This window comes from Oncorhynchus mykiss, chromosome 20, assembly GCF_057628025.1.
Source record: "Oncorhynchus mykiss isolate SJ-2025 chromosome 20, ASM5762802v1, whole genome shotgun sequence".
Taxonomy (NCBI): Eukaryota; Metazoa; Chordata; class Actinopteri; order Salmoniformes; family Salmonidae; genus Oncorhynchus; species Oncorhynchus mykiss.
Genome location: NC_143041.1, coordinates 17,476,364 through 17,497,734, shown reverse-complemented (window position 1 = coordinate 17,497,734; position 21,371 = coordinate 17,476,364). Strand labels below are relative to the sequence as shown.

The 21,371-nt window shown below is 40.8% G+C and overlaps 1 protein-coding gene across 4 annotated transcripts in view; it reads left to right on the top strand.

The window, feature by feature from the left end:
• LOC110498992 (monocarboxylate transporter 12-B) overlaps window positions 1–21,138 on the top strand; it is a 32,449-nt gene extending 11,311 nt beyond the window's left edge. For all 4 annotated transcript variants that reach the window (XM_090212413.1, XM_036955832.2, XM_090212414.1 and 1 more), the window contains 5 exons: window positions 182–285; window positions 15,544–15,687; window positions 15,869–16,457; window positions 17,382–17,641; window positions 18,355–21,138. In XM_090212413.1, the coding sequence (XP_090068539.1) occupies window positions 182–285; window positions 15,544–15,687; window positions 15,869–16,457; window positions 17,382–17,641; window positions 18,355–18,599 (1,342 nt within the window). In that variant the 3' untranslated portion in view covers window positions 18,600–21,138. The remainder of the gene's footprint in view (window positions 1–181; window positions 286–15,543; window positions 15,688–15,868; window positions 16,458–17,381; window positions 17,642–18,354) is intronic.
• Window positions 21,139–21,371: the final 233 nt, after the last annotated feature.

Here is a 21,371-nt window from a genome sequence, read left to right as displayed (position 1 = left end):
GCTTGTCAGACTGTGTGTGTGTGTGTGCGTGTATGCACACCATTGTGACTTGTGTCAAATTTGTGTCAGATACACCACTAGGAAACATACATTTTTAAGTTCTGGTACATTTTGAAATATGCAAGATAATCAATTTTTTGTCATGATTTCTCTTCATCTTGATCTTTTTCTTCTGTTCCAGATGCATCTCCATTTTTTTTGTGGAGTTTCAGATGCACTTTGGTAGGGACTATTCAGGGACAGCCTGGATCCACAGTCTGGTGGACTGCACCACTATGCTGTGTGGTAAGTCATCATATTAAAAACTGAAGTAATATGGCTACAGGTTCATCTGCCTCACCTAAAGCCCATTCTGGTGGGAAGCTGCTATATACCATCTACTGCTAACAGTCCGTATCTGGATAACATGTGTGAAATGCTTGATAATGTATGTGATATCAACAGAGGTATATTTTCTGGGTGATTTAAATATTCATAAAGCTGCCCACTCAAGAAAAAGCTTCAAACTGTAACCAGTGCCTGCAACCTGGTTCAGGTTATCAGTCAACCTACCAGGGTAGTTACAAACAGCACAGGGATGAAATCATCAATATGTATTAATCACATTTTTACTATTGCTACAGAAATGTGCTTGAAAGCAGTATCCAGATCCATCGGATGTAGTGATCACAATATAGTAGCCATATCTAGGGAAACCAAAGTGCTGGGCCTAATATAGTGTATAAGAGGTCATACAATAAGTTGTGTAGTGAGTCCTATGTTGATGATGTAAAGAATATTTGCTGGTATGTGGTGTGTAATGAGGAGCAAACAGATGCTGCACTTGACACATTTATGAAATTCAATTACATTTGGGGGAAAAAAGCTCCCTCAGCTCCATCATTCATTTAATCAGATGGCTCATTCATCACAAAACTAACTGATATTGCCATATTGCCACTAACTTGAATGTTTTTTTTAATTGGCAAGATTAGCAAACTTAGGCATCACATGCCAGCAACAAATGCTGACACTACACATCCAAGTATATATGACCAAATTATGAAAGACAAGCACTGTCATTTTGAATTCCATAAAGTGAGTGTGGAAGAGGTGAAAATATTGTTGTCTATCAACAATGACAAGCCACCGGGGTCTGACAACTTGGATGGAAAATTACAGAGGATAATAGCGGACGAAATTACCACTCCTATTTGCCATATTTTCAATTTAAGCCTACCTAAAAGTGTGTGCCATCAGGCCTGGAGGGAAGCAAAATTCATTACGCTAGTTATGAATAGTAAAGCCCCATTTACTGGCTCAAATAGCCAACCAATCAGCCTGCTACCAACCCTTAGTAAGGTTTTGGGGAAAATTGACCAGATACAATGTTATTTTACAGTAAACAAATTCACAACATACTTTTATCAAGCTTATAGGGAAGGACATTTAATAAACACAGCACTATACAAATGACTAATGATTGGGCGAGAGAAATTGATGATAAAAAGATTGTGGGGGCTGTTTTGTTAGACTTTAGTGCAGCTTTTGACATTATTGATCATGATCTGTTGCTGGAAAAACATAGGTGTTTACATCCCCTGATATATTCTGGATGAAGACTTACCTGTCAAACAGAATGCAGAGGGTGTTCTTCAATGGTAGCCTCTTCAACACAATCCAGGTAGAATCAGGAATTCCCCAGGGCAGCCTTCTAGGCCCCTTACGTTTTTCAATCTTTACTTATGATATGCCACTTGCTTTAAGTAAAGCCAGTGTGTCTATGTATAGGAATGACTCAACACTATCCACATCAGCTACTACAGCGACTGAAATGACTGCAACACTTAACAAAGAGCTGCAGTTAGTTTCAGAATGGGTGGCAAGGAATACTTTAGTCCTAAATATTTCAAAAACTAAAAGCATTGTCTTTGGGACAAATCATTTACAAAAACCTAAACTTCAACTAAATCTTGTAATAAATTATGTGGAAATTTAGCAAATTGAGGTGACTAAACTGCTTGGAGTAACATATCAAAACATATTGATACAACAGTAGCTAAGATGGGGAGAAGTTTGTCCATAATAAAGTGCTGCTCTACCTTCTTAACAGCACTATCAACAAGGCAGGTTCCACAAGCTCTAGTTTTGTTGCAGCTAGACTACTGTTCAGTCGGGTGGTCAGGTGCCACAAAGAGGGACTTGGGTTAATTTCAATTGGCTCAGAACAGGGCAGCACGGCTGGCCCTTGGATGTTTTAAAAATATATATTTTTATTTCACCTTTATTTAATTTCACCAGGTAGGCAAGTTGAGAACAAGTTCTCATTTACAATTGCAACCTGGCCAAGATAAAGCAAAGCAGTTCGACACATACAACAACACAGAGTTACACATGGAGTAAAACAAACGTACAGTCAATAATACAGTAGACAAATAAGTCTATATACAATGTGAGCAAATGAGGTGAGATAAGGGAGGTAAAGGCAAAAAAAAGGCCATGGTGGCGAAGTAAATACAAAATAGCAAGTAAAACACTGGAATGGAAGATTTGCAGTGGAAGATGTACACAGAGAGCTAACATCAATAATATGCACATCAATCTCTCTTGGCTCAAAGTAGAGGATAGATTGACTTCATCACTACTTGTATTTGTGAGAGGTATTGGCATGTTGAAAGCACCGAGCTGTCTGTTTAAACGACTAGCACACAGCTCTGACACGCATGCATACCCCACAAGACATGCCACCAGAGGTCTCTTCACAGTCCCCAAGTACAGAACAGACTATGGGAGATGCACAGTAATACATAGAGTCATGACTACATGGAACTCTATTCCACATCAGGTAACTGATGTAAGCAGTAGAATCAGATTGAAAAATACACATTATAGAACAATGGGGGACTGTGAAACAACACAAACATAGGCACAGAAACATGCATACACACACACAATAACATGCGTACACATGGATTTTGTGTTGTAGATATGTGGTAGCGGAGTAGGAGCCTGAGGGCATACACTTAGTGTGTTGTGAAATAATTTATGAATGTATTGTAATGTTTCTAAAATGGTATATATGCCTTAATTTTGCCAGACCCCAGGAAGAGTAGCTTATACCTTAGCAGCAGCTAATGGGGATACATAATACATACAAATACAACTGGCCATCAGTCAAGTGCTGCTTCAGCAACAGTGATCTGGCATCACACTCGGCCTGGCACTGTCTTGGAATGTGTGGTCTAGACAGGTTGCTCAATGCCCAGGGTAGTCATGAAATGGATTTGGTTCATTGGATGTAAACATATAAGCTTTTAAAAGACTGTTAAGGAGAAGTTAAGCCAGTTTGACAACTAAGACAACTAGGTTTGATATTTTGTACATCATTTTGCTTCCAATTAGTACACATGACGAAGACAATGTCATGTAAATGTGCTTTTTACAATCACACAGCAAAGTTAGAGTATGCTTAAGTTGAGAAAGTCACAGGCCGCTGACTGGCAATGTGTCCTTGCAACTCAGCCAACCATATTGGTCAGTTTTAGCTGCTTCTCTTAAATTGGGATGTTCCCTGTTTGACCCCCTTACATAGAACAGAAGTTATGTTTTAGTGTTTTTTAAGTGCGTGGATCTTCTTTGGATCTTCTATAGATCTTTTGGACATGTTGATTGCTCTTAAAAAGTTTTTGGGTTGAATCACAGGATTGTATTTTATTAGTAGGTACACATTAGTGCAGTCGTATTTAAGAATGAAGTACTGAGAACCCCATGTCTGACTAAAGCAGACACCAGAGAGAGGAGTTTGCTTCTTTTCCTGTTGATTTAGCTCTTGAGAGAACAAAGTCAGCAACACACAGAGAACATCTTGAAATACCAAAACAGTGTCACAACACTATGACCCAACAGAGGGAGTTTGTTTATTTCGCTTGCTCCCAGTGAAATTTGACACCACGATAGAGACTGTTTTGAAAAAGCATGTAAAAATAGACCCTTAAACTGACTCATAGCAGACTCAAGGCTGACTTAGGTAACATGTTCAGGCAGGTGTATGCCAAGGCAAGTCAGCACGGGTCACAGAGGACTGCTGCGGATCACAAACCTCTCTTCTAGGTTCACATTTTGCAACTCTTTGTCTTGTGTTTACTCACAGTATCAATGGTCCAAAGTGACAAAAAAAGTGGCAAAAGAGAAAAATGTACTTGCATCTATTTATACAAGTTGAAACTAGCAGTGAGGTACACTATATGTGACCCGATTCAGGAAACTAGGCGTATGTCGCAAGTCACGACTTCACAGTAGAGCCGTTTGAATGTAAAAAGTATTTTTTTAATCAAAATGCGTTTTTTGTCAGAAATGCCTTCTCGAACATGTGAACTTTCATGTGCCTTACTATCAAACTTTTATGCCATCTGTAAATACGAATACAATTGTTAAATTACGAGTCTAGTTGGTTTAGCTACAGAAAAAGTCAGTAACCTTCCCGCTAGCCATGATTGGCTGAGATAATGAGTGAGCCGGACATGCCAAGAGTTGCGTTTGTATTGGTCTGCCATATAGCCTGCGTCTATTGGAGCTGGTCAGTATGCAGTATGCTTAGATAATCGAGTCGAACGCGGCTTTTCATTTGATTTATTTTTTAATGTGTAGTAAAAACTGCATAAACCTAATGTCAAGTTAAAGTGTACTGTTAGCTAGCTGTGACTGTCGTGAGGTCAGAGCTTTTGGATCAATCCTACTTATTGACCAGAGCGCTCTGAACGCGAAACACTCTGAATTTACAAACGGACAATCTGACAGCACAGTTGCAGTCACCAACGCTCTAGATAACATAACAGCCTAACCAGCTCTGCTAGGGCGAGGAATGTTCAGTTAGCTGTTCTCTCGCTCTCTTAGTTGTCTGGAATTAGCTGCCAAGTTTGTACAGAACTCTTGACTAAGGCTTAAGAGGGTGTGAACAATGTTGAATGGGTGTAGACAAATAAGGGCTCTCCAATAGAAGTACCAAAACATTGAAAGACGGTTTTCTCAAAGGTGAGTTTACAAGTTGACCAACTTTCAAAGCAGAATTACGTTCCCATTGTTTCCTCAAATGCAGTGTATGATATAGCATTATGTAGCTCTGAGTCTCTACTTTTATCAAATTTTTTAAATAAATTATAATTTTGCTACATAAGACCGAAATCAGTTGGTGAGTTACATATATAGAAAAGGTATGTGGACTCCTCCCTTCAAATTAGTGGATTTGGCTATTTCAGCCACACCCATTTCTAACAGGTGTATAAAATTGAGCACATAGCCATGCAATCTCCATAGACAAACATTGGCAGTAGAATGGCCTTACTGAAGAGCTCAGTGACTTTCAACGCGGCACCGTCATAGCATGCCACCATTCCAACAAGTCAATTCATAAAATATCTGGCCTGCTAGAACTTCCCCGGTCAACTGTAAGTGTTGTTATTGTGAAGTCGAAACATCTAAGAGCAACAGCTGCTCAGCCGCGAAGTGGTAGGCGACACACGCTCACTGAACATGTCCTCCGACTGCTGAAAATCGTGTTTCCTCGACACTCACTATCGTGTTTCCGCGACACTCACTACCGAGTTCCAAACTGCCTCTGGAACAACGTTAGCACAAGAACTGTTCGGCGGGAGCTTCATGAAATGGGTTTCCATGGCCAAGTAGCCGCACACAAGCCTAAGTTCACCATACGCAATGCCAAGCATCGGCTGGAGTGGTGTAAAGCTTGCCGCAATTGGACTCCGGAGCAGTGGAAACGTGTTCTCTGGAGTGATACATCACGCTTCACCATCAGGCAGTCCGACGGACAAATCTCGGTTTGGTGCATGCCAGGAGAACTCTACCTGTCCCAATGCATAATGCCAACTGTAAAGTTTGGTGGAGGAGGAATGAGGCTGTTTATGGTTAGGGCTAGGCGCCTTAGTTCCAATGAAGGGAAATATTAACACCACAGCATATTCTAGATGAGTCTGTGCTTCCTATTTTGTGGCAACAGTTTGGGGAAGGCCCTTTCCTGTTTCAGCATGACAATACCCCTGTGAACAAAGTGAAGTCAATACACAAATGGTTTGTCGAGATCGGTGTGGAAGAACTTGACTGGCCTGCGCAGAGCCCTGACCTCAACTCCATTGAACACCTTTGGGATAAATTGGAATGCCGACTATGAGCCAAGCCTAATATCCCAAGTCGCGGCTGTAATGTTCCACCATTTAGTGGAAAGCCTTCCCAGAAGACTGGAGGCTGTTATAGCAGCAAAGGGGGGACCAACTCCATACTAATGCCCATGATTTTGGAATGAGATGTTCAACAGGCAGGTGTCCAAATATTTTTGTTAATGTAGTGTATCTTATCAGAGCTTAATATTATGCTAAATTGGTGTTCCACCCTTTTTTCCTGTATCTGCATGTGTTTTATCGTGTCAGGGTGTGAGAAAAGTAAAGAGCTGGTTTGCCCATATTCCCCCTGGGCTACAAATCATTCATACACCGGTCTTTTGGCAACAGTTTGCCAGACATTTGCTTGGATAAAAACAAGTAAGACACTATGTACTGCTCTAGTGCAATACACAATCTGAAGGGCGTAACTTTTTATGATGTACAGTGCCTTGAGAAAGTATTCGGCCCCCTTGAACTTTGCGACCTTTTGCCACATTTCAGGCTTCAAACATAAAGATATACAACTGTATTTTTTTGTGAAGAATCAACAACAAGTGGGACACAATCATTTATTAAACGACATTTATTGGATATTTCAAACTTTTTTAACAAATCAAAAACTGAAAAATTGGGCGTGCAAAATTATTCAGCCCCCTTAAGTTAATACTTTGTAGCGCCACCTTTTGCTGCGATTACAGCTGTAAGTCGCTTGGGGTATGTCTCTATCAGTTTTGCACATCGAGAGACTGAAATTTTTTCCCATTCCTCCTTGCAAAACAGCTCAAGCTCAGTGAGGTTGGATGGAGAGCATTTGTGAACAGCAGTTTTCAGTTCTTTCCACAGATTCTTGATTGGATTCAGGTCTGGACTTTGACTTGGCCATTCTAACACCTGGATATGTTTATTTTTGAACCATTCCATTGTAGATTTTGCTTTATGTTTTGGATCATTGTCTTGTTGGAAGACAAATCTCCGTCCCAGTCTCAGGTCTTTTGCAGACTCCATCAGGATTTCTTCCAGAATGGTCCTGTATTTGGCTCCATCCATCTTCCCATCAATTTTAACCATCTTCCCTGTCCCTGCTGAAGAAAAGCAGGCCCAAACCATGATGCTGCCACCACCATGTTTGACAGTGGGGATGGTGTGTGTTCAGGGTGATGAGCTGTGTTGCTTTTACGCCAAACATAACGTTTTGCATTGTTGCCAAAAAGTTCAATTTTGGTTTCATCTGACCAGAGCACCTTCTTCCACATGTTTGGTGTGTCTCCCAGGTGGCTTGTGGCAAACTTTAAACAACACTTTTTATGGATATCTTTAAGAAATGGCTTTCTTTTTGCCACTCTTCCATAAAGGCCAGATTTGTGCAATATACGACTGATTGTTGTCCTATGGACAGAGTCTCCCACCTCAGCTGTAGATCTCTGCAGTTCATCCAGAGTGATCATGGGCCTCTTGGCTGCATCTCTGATCAGTCTTCTCCTTGTATGAGCTGAAAGTTTAGAGGGACGGCCAGGTCTTGGTAGATTTGCAGTGGTCTGATACTCCTTCCATTTCAATATTATTGCTTGCACAGTGCTCCTTGGGATGTTTAAAGCTTGGGAAATCTTTTTGTATCCAAATCCGGCTTTAAACTTCTTCACAACAGTATCTCGGACCTGCCTGGTGTGTTCCTTGTTCTTCATGATGCTCTCTGCGCTTTTAACGGACCTCTGAGACTATCACAGTGCAGGTGCATTTATACGGAGACTTGATTACACACAGGTGGATTGTATTTATCCTCATTAGTCATTTAGGTCAACATTGGATCATTCAGAGATCCTCACTGAACTTCTGGAGAGAGTTTGCTGCACTGAAAGTAAAGGGGCTGAATAATTTTGCACGCCCAATTTTTCAGTTTTTGATTTGTTAAAAAAGTTTGAAATATCCAATAAATGTCGTTCCACTTCATGATTGTGTCCCACTTGTTGTTGATTCTTCACAAAAAAATACAGTTTTATATCTTTATGTTTGAAGCCTGAAATGTGGCAAAAGGTCGCAAAGTTCAAGGGGGCCGAATACTTTCGCAAGGCACTGTATATAAGTATTCAACACAATCCTGTCATGGTGCTCTACGGACAATTCCTTCGACCTCATGGCTTGGTTTTTGCTCTGAAATGCACTGTCAACTGTGGGACCTTATATAGACTGGTGTCTTAAGGTGCCTTTTGGAAAACTCCAAATGGGCTGTCATGTGCCTTTTACTGAGGAGTGGCTTCCATCTGGCCAATCTACCACAAAGGCCTGATTGGTGGAGTGCTGCAGAGATGGTTGTCCTTTTGTAAGGTTCTCCCATCTCCACAGGGAACTCTAGAACTCTGTCAGTGACCATTGGTCACCTCCCTGACCAATGCCCTTCTCCCCCGATTGCTCAGTTTGGCCGGGTGACCAGCTCTAGGAAGAGTCTTAGTGGTTTCAAACTTCTTCCATTTAAGAATGATGGAGGCCACTGTGTTCTTGGGACCTTCAATGCTGCAGAAATGTTTTGGTACCCTTCACCAGATCTTTGCCTCTCAGAGCTTTACAAGACAATTCCTTTGACCTCATGGCTTGGTATTTGCTCTGACATGCACTGTCAACTGTGGGACCTTATATAGACAGGTATGTCCCTTCCAAATCATGTCCAATCAATTGAATTTACCACAGGTGGACTCCAAATCAAGTTGTAGAAACATCTTAAAGGATGATCAATGGACACAATCTGAGCTCAATTTTTGCAGAAATGTAAAAAATAAAAATAAAAACGTTTTTCCTTTATCATTATGGGGTATTGTGTGTACATTGATGATCAATTTTAGTACAGGCCTGTAATGTAACAAAATGTGGAAAAGGTCATGGGGTCTGAATGATTTCCGAATGCACTGTAGCTAGCTAGCTAGCTAGTACCAATCTGTTATGAATTGTGCAGTGTAATTAGCTAGCTAGCTACAGATAACTGACAAAATAAAGGAAACACCAACATAAAGGTATTGGGCCACCACAAGCTGCCAGAACAGCTTCAATGCACCTTCGCATAGATTATACAAGTGTCTGGAATAAGCTTTGGTGATTACCATTTTGTTACTGGTGGTGGAAATCGCTGTCTCAGGCACCGCTCCAGAATCTCCCATAAGTGTGTGTGTGTGGGTTAAGATCTGTTGACTAAGACACGCGCACACACACACATTGGGTTGAGATTAGAGGTCAACCGATTATGATTTTTCAACTCCGATACCGATACCGAATATTGGAGGACCAAAAAAAGCCAATACCGATTAATCGGCCGATTTTTACAATTTATTTGTAATAATGACAATTACAACAATACTGAATAAACACTTATTTTAACTTAATATAATACATCAATAAAATCAATTTAGCCTCAAATAAATAATGAAACATGTTCAATTTGGTTTAAGTAATGCAAAAACAAAGTGTTGGAGATGAAAGTAAAAGTGCAATATGTGCCATGTAAGAAAGCTAACGTTTAATTAAGTTCCTTGCTCAAAACATATGAAAGCTGGTGGTTCCTTTTAACATGAGTCTTCAATATTCCCAGGAAAGAAGTTTAGGTTGTAGTTATTATAGGAATTATAGGACTATTTCTCTCTATACCATTTGTATTTCATTAACCTTTGACTATTGGATGTTCTTATAGGTACTTTAGTATTGCCAGTGTAACAGTATAGCTTCCGCCCCTCTCTTTGCTCCTACCTGGGCTCGAACCAGGAACACAACAACAACAGCCACCCTCGAAGCAGCGTCACCCATCGCTCCACAAAAGCCGCGGCCTTTGCAGAGCAAGGGGAACAACCACTCCAAGTCTCAGAGCTTCACATCGGTTACACCAGCCTAATCTCGGGAGTTGATAGGCTTGAAGTCATAAACAGCGCTGTGCTTGCGAAGAGCTGCTGGCAAAATGCACAAATGTGCTGTTTGAATGAATGCTTACGAGCCTGCTGCTGCCTACCACCGCTCAGTCAGACTGCTTTATCAAATCATAGACTGAATTATAACATAATAACACACAGAAATACGAGCCTTAGGTCATTAATATGGTCGAATCCGGAAACTATCATCTCGAAAACAAGACATTTATTATTTCAGTGAAATACGGAACCGTTCCGTATTTTATCTAACGGGTGGCATCCATAAGTCTAAATATTCCTGTTACATTGCACAACCTTCAATGTTATGTCATAATTACGTCAAATTCTGGAAAATTAAGCAGCCCAAACTGTTGCATATACACTGACTCTGCGTGCAATGAACGCAAGAGAAGTGACACAATTTCACCTGGTTAATATTGCCTGCTAACCTGGATTTCTTTTAGCTAAATATGCAGGTTTAAAAATATATACTTCTGTGTATTGATTTTAAGAAAGGCATTGATGTTTATGGTTAGGTACACATTGGAGCAACAATATGCACCGCACTGATTATATGCAACGCAGGACACGCTAGCTAAACTAGTAATATCATCAACCATGTGTAGTTAACTAGTGATTATGATTGATTGATTGATAGTTTTTTTATAAGATAAGTTTAATTCTAGCTAGCAACTTACCTTGGCTTCTTACTGCATTCACGTAACAGGCAGTCTCCTCGTGGAGTGCAATGTAATCAGGTGGTTAGAGCGTTGGACTAGTTAACTGTAAGGTTGCAAGATTGAATCCCCCGAACTGACAAGGTAAAAATCTGTCGTTCTGCCCCTGAACGAGGCAGTTAACCCACCGTTCCTAGGCCGTCATTGAAAATAAGAATGTGTTCTTAACTGACTTGCCTAGTTAAATAAGGATTAAATAAAGGTGTAAAAAAAATAATAATAAATCGGCCAAATCGGTATCCAAAAATACCTATTTCTGATTGTTATGAAAACTTGAAATCGGCCCTAATTAATCGGCCATTCCGATTAATCAGTCGACCTCTAGTTGAGATCTGGTGACTGAGACACACACACCCTATGCTGCACCATTGAGAGCATCTTGACTGGCTGCATCACCGCCTGGTGGGGCAACTGCACGGCATCCGACCGTAAGGCGCTATAGGGAGTAATGCGTAAGGCCCGGTATATCACTGGGTCTGAGCTCTCTGCCATCCAAGTCCTCTATACCACGTAGTATCAGAGGAAGGCCCGACAAATTGTCAAAGATTCCAGCCACCCAAATCTGGAACCAACAGGACCCTAGACAGCTTTTACACCCAAGCCATAATACTGCTAAATAGTTAGTTAAACAGTTAACCAAATAGCCATCTGCAGTGACCAGTTTTTGCACTAAACATTTTGGCTCATCACATACACTGCTGCTACTGTTTACTATCTGCTACTGTGTTCCTAGTTATATGTACACATCCACCTCAATTACCTCGTACCCCTGCACTTTGACTCGGCACTGGTACCCCTTGTCTATAGCCAAGTTATTGTCACTCATTGTGTATCTATTATTACTTCTATTATTCCATGTTTTACTTTTCTATTATTTCTCTATTTTCTTTCTCTATGCATTGTTGGGAAGGGCCCGCAAGCAATATTCCCTCAAAAAAATTCAGCACTGAGCAAATTTCAGGTCTTCGAAGCACAAACTTGAACATTGTGAAATTTCTGTGCAATTACCTGTGCAATTTACTGTAAACACTGAGGCTGTTCCCGCTTTAAGTTACAGTTTTAGCAGTGGCCAAGTAGGCTACTTGATCATAATGTAGGCCTAGCAGAGTGGCCTAACATAAACAACGATGAGAAAAATGCATCCCATGACATTTTAACATGGAAATAGCTGTTCTATCATTCAATCTACAGTAGCAGCAAATGCGTGGTGTTCAATGTAGACCTACAATCCATGAGACCTTTGAAAAAAACATGCAGGGCTTGACATTAACCTGTTTACCCACTTGTCCTTCAGACGAGGTGACTGAAAAAGTTGTGTTGTTTGATGCAAGAAATCACTTTATAAAATATAATTCATTATTATTCCCATACCACAAATACAGAGAATCAGATAAATGATGCTACCCTCTGCCTATTGGCTACTTAGCTTAATCAAGACGGTCTCAAAGTACAACATTGCCCCTTTAAGACAAAAAAAAGCTATTTTCAAAGATGGCTAGAAATGCACACATTTTGTGCTCTTGTAGGAAGCAACCACTCCCCCATTGTTGAAATTAGCTGCATTAGCTAACTGGGCTAACAACTAACTAGCAAAGAATATGAACAAATGTGCACATGCCACAGGGGTGGCAAAAGTACCCAATTGTTATACTTGAGTAAAAGTAAAGATACCGTAATAGAAAATGACTCAAGTAAAAGTGAAAGTCACCCAGTAAAACACAACTTGAGTAATAGTTTAAAAGTATTTGTTTTTAAATATACTTAAGTATCAAAAGTAAATGTAATTTCTAAAATATACTTACAGTGCCTTGCGAAAGTATTTGGCCCCCTTGAACTTTGCGACCTTTTGCCACATTTCAGGCTTCAAACATAAAGATATAAAACTGTATTTTTTTGTGAAGAATCAACAACAAGTGGGACACAATCATGAAGTGGAACGACATTTATTGGATATTTCAAACTTTTTTAACAAATCAAAAACTGAAAAATTGGGCGTGCAAAATTATTCAGCCCCTTTACTTTCAGTGCAGCAAACTCTCTCCAGAAGTTCAATGAGGATCTCTGAATGATCCAATGTTGACCTAAATGACTAATGAGGATAAATACAATCCACCTGTGTGTAATCAAGTCTCCGTATCAATGCACCTGCACTGTGATAGTCTCAGAGGTCAGTTAAAAGCGCAGAGAGCATCATGAAGAACAAGGAACACACCGGGCAGGTCCGAGATATTGTTGTGAAGAAGTTTAAAGCCGGATTTGGATACAAAAAGATTTCCCAAGCTTTAAACATCCCAAGGAGCACTGTGCAAGCGATAATATTGAAATGGAAGGAGTATCAGACCACTGCAAATCTACCAAGACCTGGCCGTCCCTCTAAACTTTCAGCTCATACAAGGAGAAGACTGATCAGAGATGCAGCCAAGAGGCCCATGATCACTCTGGATGAACTGCAGAGATCTACAGCTGAGGTGGGAGACTCTGTCCATAGGACAACAATCAGTCGTATATTGCACAAATCTGGCCTTTATGGAAGAGTGGCAAGAAGAAAGACATTTCTTAAAGATATCCATGAAAAGTGTCGTTTAAAGTTTGCCACAAGCCACCTGGGAGACACACCAAACATGTGGAAGAAGGTGCTCTGGTCAGATGAAACCAAAATTGAACTTTTTGGCAACAATGCAAAACGTTATGTTTGGCGTAAAAGCAACACAGCTGAACACACCATCCCCACTGTCAAACATGGTGGTGGCAGCATCATGGTTTGGGCCTGCTTTTCTTCAGCAGGGACAGGGAAGATGGTTAAAATTGATGGGAAGATGGATGGAGCCAAATACAGGACCATTCTGGAAGAAAACCTGATGGAGTCTGCAAAAGACCTGAGACTGGGACGGAGATTTGTCTTCCAACAAGACAATGATCCAAAACATAAAGCAAAATCTACAATGGAATGGTTCAAAAATAAACATATCCAGGTGTTAGAATGGCCAAGTCAAAGTCCAGACCTGAATCCAATCGAGAATCTGTGGAAAGAACTGAAAACTGCTGTTCACAAATGCTCTCCATCCAACCTCACTGAGCTCGAGCTGTTTTGCAAGGAGGAATGGGAAAAAATTTCAGTCTCTCGATGTGCAAAACTGATAGAGACATACCCCAAGCGACTTACAGCTGTAATCGCAGCAAAAGGTGGCGCTACAAAGTATTAACTTAAGGGGGTTGAATAATTTTGCATGCCCAATTTTTCAGTTTTTGATTTGTTAAAAAAGTTTGAAATATCCAATAAATGTCATTCCACTTCATGATTGTGTCCCACTTGTTGTTGATTCTTCACAAAAAAATAAAGTTTTATATCTTTATGTTTGAAGCCTGAAATGTGGCAAAAGGTCGCAAAGTTCAAGGGGGCCGAATACTTTCGCAAGGCACTGTAAGTATCAAAAGTATAAATAATTTCAAATTCCTTATATTAAGCAAACCAGACTGCACGATTTTCTAGTTTTTTAAATTTACGGATAGCCAGGGTTCCCACTCCAACACTCAGACATAATTTACAAAGAAAGTATGTGTTTAGTCATTCCGCCAGATCGGATGTAGTAGGAATTACCAGGGATATTGTCTTTAAGTGCGTGAATTAGACAATTTTCCTGTCCTGCTAAGCATTGAAATGTATCGAGTACTTTTGGGTGTCAGGGAAAATCTATGGAGAAGAAAGTATATATTTTCTTAAGGAATGTAGTGGAGTAAAAGTAAAAATGGTCAAAAATATAATTAGTAAAGTACATATACCCCAAAAAACTACTTAAGAGTTACTTTCAAGTACTTAAGTAAACATACTTAAAGTACTTTACACCACTGCTTCATGCAGTTCTCGCTTTGATCTCAAAACAAGCGCATCTACTCATGACTGCTCATGCTGTCCAGTTCAAATGAATGATCCAAATATGGCTATGTCTATTTGCATATAGGCCTACTGCAGCTCTGATTGGTTATGGCGCACTGGTCTGTGTTGAGTACAGGCCTGAATCATGGAGAATACTCTAGAAAGTTAAGTGAAATTCAATCTCGTGATTCTCTGTGCGGGCTGATATTTCATCTGTGTGGCAGTCCGAGGTGCAGCTCAGTTTAGAGGGAAAATTGCCCCTAAAAAAATGTAATTATTAGTCCAAACCTGTTGTTTATGAAGCATGTGACAAATATAATTTGATTTGATTTTGATTTACAGTACTCTGCACTCCCCCAAAATATCTTATGCTCTGTACTTTTCTCCTCTTTGATGTTGGCACCTCCATTACGGGTAAAGCTACTTTTTCTGTAGGGTGAACATTGACTCACTAAGTGCTGCTCATCTAAAACTGCAGTTCAAAAGGGAAAGATCACCATACTGTGCTTTTGTTGCAAGCTTAGGTAGCTAGCTAACGTTAGCCTAGCAAAAATAGCCAACCTAACATTGCATGCATCAGTATCACTCGGTATAACACTCTTTTTACACAATGTTATCTCATCACCAATAGTTCGCTAGTTACACAACAACATAGGAATACATGTATAAAATGTTAATTAACTTTTACTCGTTTTAATCTTTCCAAACATGTAGCTACCTCGCCTCAGCAAACACCACAAAGAGAAAGAGAGAGAGGGGGGTAGTGCGTGCTGCTGAACTGTTAATGCAGACTAAAGCAATACATGCAGACCAATGAAAAGGGTCCGTCTCCCCCCAGCTCAAGCTACGTGCCTGCACAGTCCCATACTAACATGTGTACTGTGTTGTGATTGAAGCTCCTCTAGGCAGCTTCATTGGGAACCGTCTCTCGTGCCGCATCGCTGTGATCCTTGGGGGCTTCCTGTCCTCCATCGGCCTGGTCCTCAGCTCTTTCGCTACCAGCCTGGAGTACCTGTACCTCAGCCTGGGGGTCCTCACAGGTGGGTCCTCCCTGACATCCTCAGACAGGCACCTAAAAGGGCAACTGCAGTATCATTAGGAACCCCTATAAATCACACGTCATATAATTCAGGGATACTAGATAGACATACTGTACCAAAAACATGCCCTAGTATGGATCATGGCATACCAACAACCACCTTTTCCTCTTTTGATTTTCAGGTATTGGATTTTCCCTCTGTTACACCCCTGCCATTGCCATGGTGGGGTCATATTTCTGTGAGAGGAAAGCCCTGGCATACGGGATCGCCATGTCAGGTAGTGGCATCGGGACCTTCATCCTGGCCCCTGTGGTCCAGCTGCTCATAGAGCACTACTCCTGGCGCGGGGCCCTACTCATCCTGGGGGGCGTTGTCTCCAATCTGTGTGTCTGTGGGGCCTTACTGCGCCCTATCACTCTGAAAGAAGAAGAGGAGGCCCATGGTCCGGTCCCGTTGGATACTGACTGTGGATATAGGGTCAAAGCTCAGGTGGTGAGCACGTTAGAGGAACCTCTGCCGATTAACAACAGCAAAGACAGCCGCTGCTTCAAGTCTATGCAGGAGTACCGCTTCCTGCTGATGCCGGACTTCCTGATGCTGGCGGTGAGCTTCTTGTTCCTAGCCAGCGGCTGCAGCCTGCCATTTGTCTACCTTGTGCCCTACGCACTGGATGTGGGCGTAAGCCACCACCAGGCCGCCTTCCTCATGTCTATCCTGGGGGTCATAGACATCGTGGGGAACATCACCTTCGGCTGGCTCGTAGACAGGAGGTAGGCCTGAGTTAAGATTTTGTTCCATTGAACATGCCACCACAACAAGGGTATTTTAATTCCATGAAGAGTGCCTCTGTCCCGCCTTGCTCTTTGATAGGCCCGCAATTCCTTTATTTGGACTGGAAGACAGGTCCAAAACATACCTGTATTTGTTGAGTTGTGTCTTTCTGTAGGTCTTCCTCTGCAACATTCCACTTGGAGTTTGTATGAAATCAGAAGCCATGCTTTAACATAAATACAGATCCAGCCTTTTCTTATTCAGTTTTCACTTGGTTTTTGCAGTGTCACTTTTTACTGAACTGTCACCTAGTTTTTGTAGTCTCACCTTTTTAAGCAAGGATCTGTTCCTGTTCCTGTTCCTGTCGGTTTTCGCTCCAACGCTGATCTAGTGCACCTGATTCTAATACTTAGCTGATTGAAGCTGAATCAGGTTAGTTACAACTGAGGTTAGATTGAAAACCTACAGGAAGGTAGCTCTCCAGGAACAGGGTTGGAGAGCCCTGCTCTAAGAAATGGAGCTGTTACCCAATTTTATCTTGAAGGTGAAAACAGCTGGTTTCATCAAAGAAGTCACACTTCTAAGAAAACCCACATTAATTTCACATGATCACGTGAATTGTTCCAAAAACACATTTTCATGTGATCACATCTGATCTTATGTGAAGTTAATGTGATAACGTGATTTTCCACCTTAAATCATGAAGTTTTTCTGTAAGGACATGAACAGTTGAGCCGCAGATCATTCAGATGGTCAATATGGGAAATATCCCACCTGGCACAGACGTCAAGTCAACGTCTAGTGCACGTTGGTTCAATGTAATTTCATTGAAATGACGTGGAAACGACGTTGATTCAACCATTGTGCCCAGTAGGATGTGTTTTTAGACTGATTGTATGCCCTCTTCTTCTCCCCCCCCCCAGGTGCCTGAAGAAGTATCGTAATGTGTGCTACATGATTGCAGTGGGCATGGAGGGACTTTGCTGCCTCTTCATCCCTCTCCTGCGGACGTTCGCCCTGCTGGTGCCTTTCTCTGTGCTTTATGGGTACTTCGATGGCGCCTACGTGGCCCTCATACCTGTGGTGACCTCAGACATTGTGGGGACAACTAACCTCTCCTCCGCTCTGGGGATTGTGTACTTCCTACATGCCATTCCTTACCTGCTCAGCCCTCCAATAGGAGGTGAGTGTCCTTGTGTTGAAAGGAAAAAGATTAAGTACTAACCGTTCATAGCACAGGAGGTGAACAAAAGATATGGGAGTAAATGTCCACGCGTTGTTTGCTGATCGCAAAAGTGGTCTTTATGAAAGCTTTTACTGGTAAAAAAAGCCGTGTTTGGGCCATTGTTATTGCTTCACTAAAAGCTTTGCCAAATACCACATTTGCGAGCAGCAAACAATGAGCAGACATTTACCTCCCACTGGGCACAGATGTCAATTCAACATCTATTCCACGTGGACACAAAGTTGATTTAACCATTGTGTGCCCAGTGGGCTTCTTTCTAGACCTCTCATCAGGTAGAGCAAGCCTGCTGGTCTCTTTGAGAAAATTATAACAGCAAACAATGTCACTTATAGTATATTATGTCATTCATAAGTGACCCGCTTATTCAGTCCTGATTCTGAATTTTAGGAGACTAAACCATTCCGGGAAACCATGGATGTTAGATATTCACATTATGTAAAATGTTTTTTTTTGTCTTTTGTCTTGGATGCAAAAATTGTGCATTAAGTGCACCAATAGCTTGTTAAATTACCCACCAGTGTACTTTTACTGATTTAAAAATGATTTATTTTGTATTTATTAACACATGCATTATAGTCAGCAAGTCCTCCATCCATCAAGTTAAAGCCTAAGTGAATGTTCATATCTCCTTCCTCCTCCTCCCTCCGCAGGCTGGCTAGTTGACACCACAGGCACCTACACGGCCACCTTCTTCCTCAGTGGCTTTGCCCTCATCTCCAGCTCGCTGGTCATCAGCACAGTGACTGGGATACGCCACTGTCGCAGGACCCAAAAGCACAGAAAAAACAATAAAGACACAGACCCCAAACAGGATCCTTGTCAAGGCAGCCGATCAGACTTCTACATAGCCTCAAGTAAAGATGTGAACCCTTCAACCAACACAGCAAATTCTTAACATTGGACGCTTTTGTGTAGTTTTGCATTTGTTTTGTTGGAATACCAAAGTATATTGAAGATTATGAGAAACGATGGTCAATTGGTACACATAATCTAGCGTGGTAGTTCAAGTTTGGGATTGATTTTCCTCAGAATGAGCCATTATAAACGGACACTTAAATGGAATGTAAAGAATTCCGCCGGAACCAGAACAGCTTCAGTTGAAATATGGAATTTTCCTTCTGATCTGTCTATCAAAGCTGTGATATTATTGCTCATTTTATGTGCCTTTCTCTTTCAGGGTTTCCATGTCTGTCAATCCAAATGTAACGGAAGAAGTTGATCATTTTCAATATCTGAAGATTCAGACAGGGTGTTTGTAATAGATTATTTCTGAAGACAACAGTCTTCCAGTTGTTTCGTAAATACTTGATATTGACATGGGAGGTCAGCCATAGTCTTTCACTCCTTTGTGAACGACTATGATCTATTGAAATGAATGATAATGGGAACTTCCTTCAGACTGGAACTTAGAAGTTAATAATGAATGAGTCATTATTCATTTATAAAGGTATTTGCATTTTCATACCAATTTCCTATACAATAATTGATGACATTAAAAGACAGGATGATTTGCTTTACATGTGTACACCAAATGTATAGTTTTGTAAAGATATACAAAATGTATTATTTCATTGCCACTTGTTACTTTGTAGTTACACCAGAGGGCTAGGAGGACAATTATCTTGTTCCATATTAGAACAACCCTTGTCCTGACCTCTCTGAGCTTAACGTAAAAGCTATAGGCCATCTCAGCCATATGACTTCAAAACACACATTGGATCCACTTAGAAAAAAAGGTGTTATCTACACTGATAACTATATAGAAACACAACATGTAAAGTGTTGGTTCCATGTTCCATACTCACAAAAAAAAGCTTATTTCTCTTAAATGTACATCCCTGTTAGTAAGCATTTCTCCTTTGCCAACATAATCCATCAACTTGACAGGTGAGGCATATCAGGAAAAGGAGATACCTAGTCAGTTGTACAACTGAATGCATTCAACTGAAAAGTGTCTTCCGCATTTAATCCAACCCCTCAAGAGGCTGATTGAACAGTGTGATACTTACATAGGTGCGCCTTGTGTTGGAGACAATAAAAGTCTACTATAAAATGTGCAGTTTTGTCACAATGCCACAGATGTCTCAAGTTTTGAGGGAGCGTGCAATTGGCCTACTGACTGCAGCAATGTCCACCAGATCTATTGCTAGAGACTAGAATTTTCATTTCACTACCATAAGCCGCCTCCAATGTCTTTTTAGAGAATTTGACACTACATCCAACCAGCCTCACAACCGCAGACCACGTGTAACCACGCCAGCCACATCCAGCTTCTTCACATGCGAGATCGTCTGACACCAGCCACCCGGACAGCTGATGAATCTGTGAGTTTGCACAACCAAAGAATTTCTGCACAAACTGTCAGAAACCATCTCAGGGAAGCTGTGGTCTTTACCAGGGTCTTGACATGACTGCAGTTCAGCATCGCAACCGACTTCAGATCCTGAGGCCCAATTGTCAAGCCATTCATTCTCCCCCATCACCTCATGTTGCGGCATGATAATGCACGGCCCCAAGGATCTGTACACAATTTCTGGAAGTTGAAAATGTCCCCAGTTCTTCCATGGCCTGTATACTCGACAGAAATGTCACACAATGAGCATGTTTGAGGTCCTCTGGATCGACGTGTACGACGACAGTGTGTTCCAGTTACCAACAATAGTTAAATAAAGGTTAAATAATTTAAATAAATAAATAACAGTAAATTCACACAGCCAATGAAGAAGAGTGGGACAACATTCCAAAAGACCACAATTAACAGCCTGATCAAGTCCATGCGAAGGGGATGTGTCGTACTGCATGAAGGAAATGGTGGTCACACAAGATAATGACTGGTTTTCTGATCACGCTCACTTTTTTTTTTAAGGTATCAGATGCATATATGTATTCCCAGTCATTGTGCATCCATATATTAGGGCCTAATGGATTTATTTAATTTGACTGATTTCCTTATACGAACTGTAACTCAGTAAAATCTTTGAAATTGTTGCATGTTGCGTTTATATTTTTGTTCAGTGTAGAACCTAAAAGAGTGTTTTACTGTCCCCATAAGAGAACCTTTTTAATAGCAATTTTTGGTTCCAGCTAGAACCCTTTTCAGTTCCATGTAGAACCTTTTCCACAGAGGGTTTAATGGAGTTAGATGAAAGGGGAGATGAAGGGGAGGTGTCCTGGTATCCTTGGATTAATTGCAAAGCCACCACTATGTCATTGTAGCTCAGTTGGTAGAGCATGGTGCCTGTAACACCAGGGTAGTATGTTCAATTCCAGCGACCATATGTAAAATGTATCCAACCATGACTGTAAGTCCCTTTGGATAGAAGCCTCTGCCAAATGGAATCTATCACAATTTAAATGTATTCTCTTACAATGTCCAGAAGAAACCTAAGAATTTATGTTGATATTTCTTTAAATAAAATTATTTTTTTAAATCATACAGTAGTGGAAATATAGCCATTTGTGTATTGTAAGTGTATTGTAAATAAAAGTGCAGTAAAAGCCTATTAACCTAAAAGCACATATAGAATACAATAATATACATTTCACAACTATATCTTCAAATGACACAAACCATATTTCCACACAGAAACATACAGTTTTCATAACCATCATAAGTGCAAGATCTTCATAAATACATCTGCACAACTAATGTGAGACAAGGTGAAAT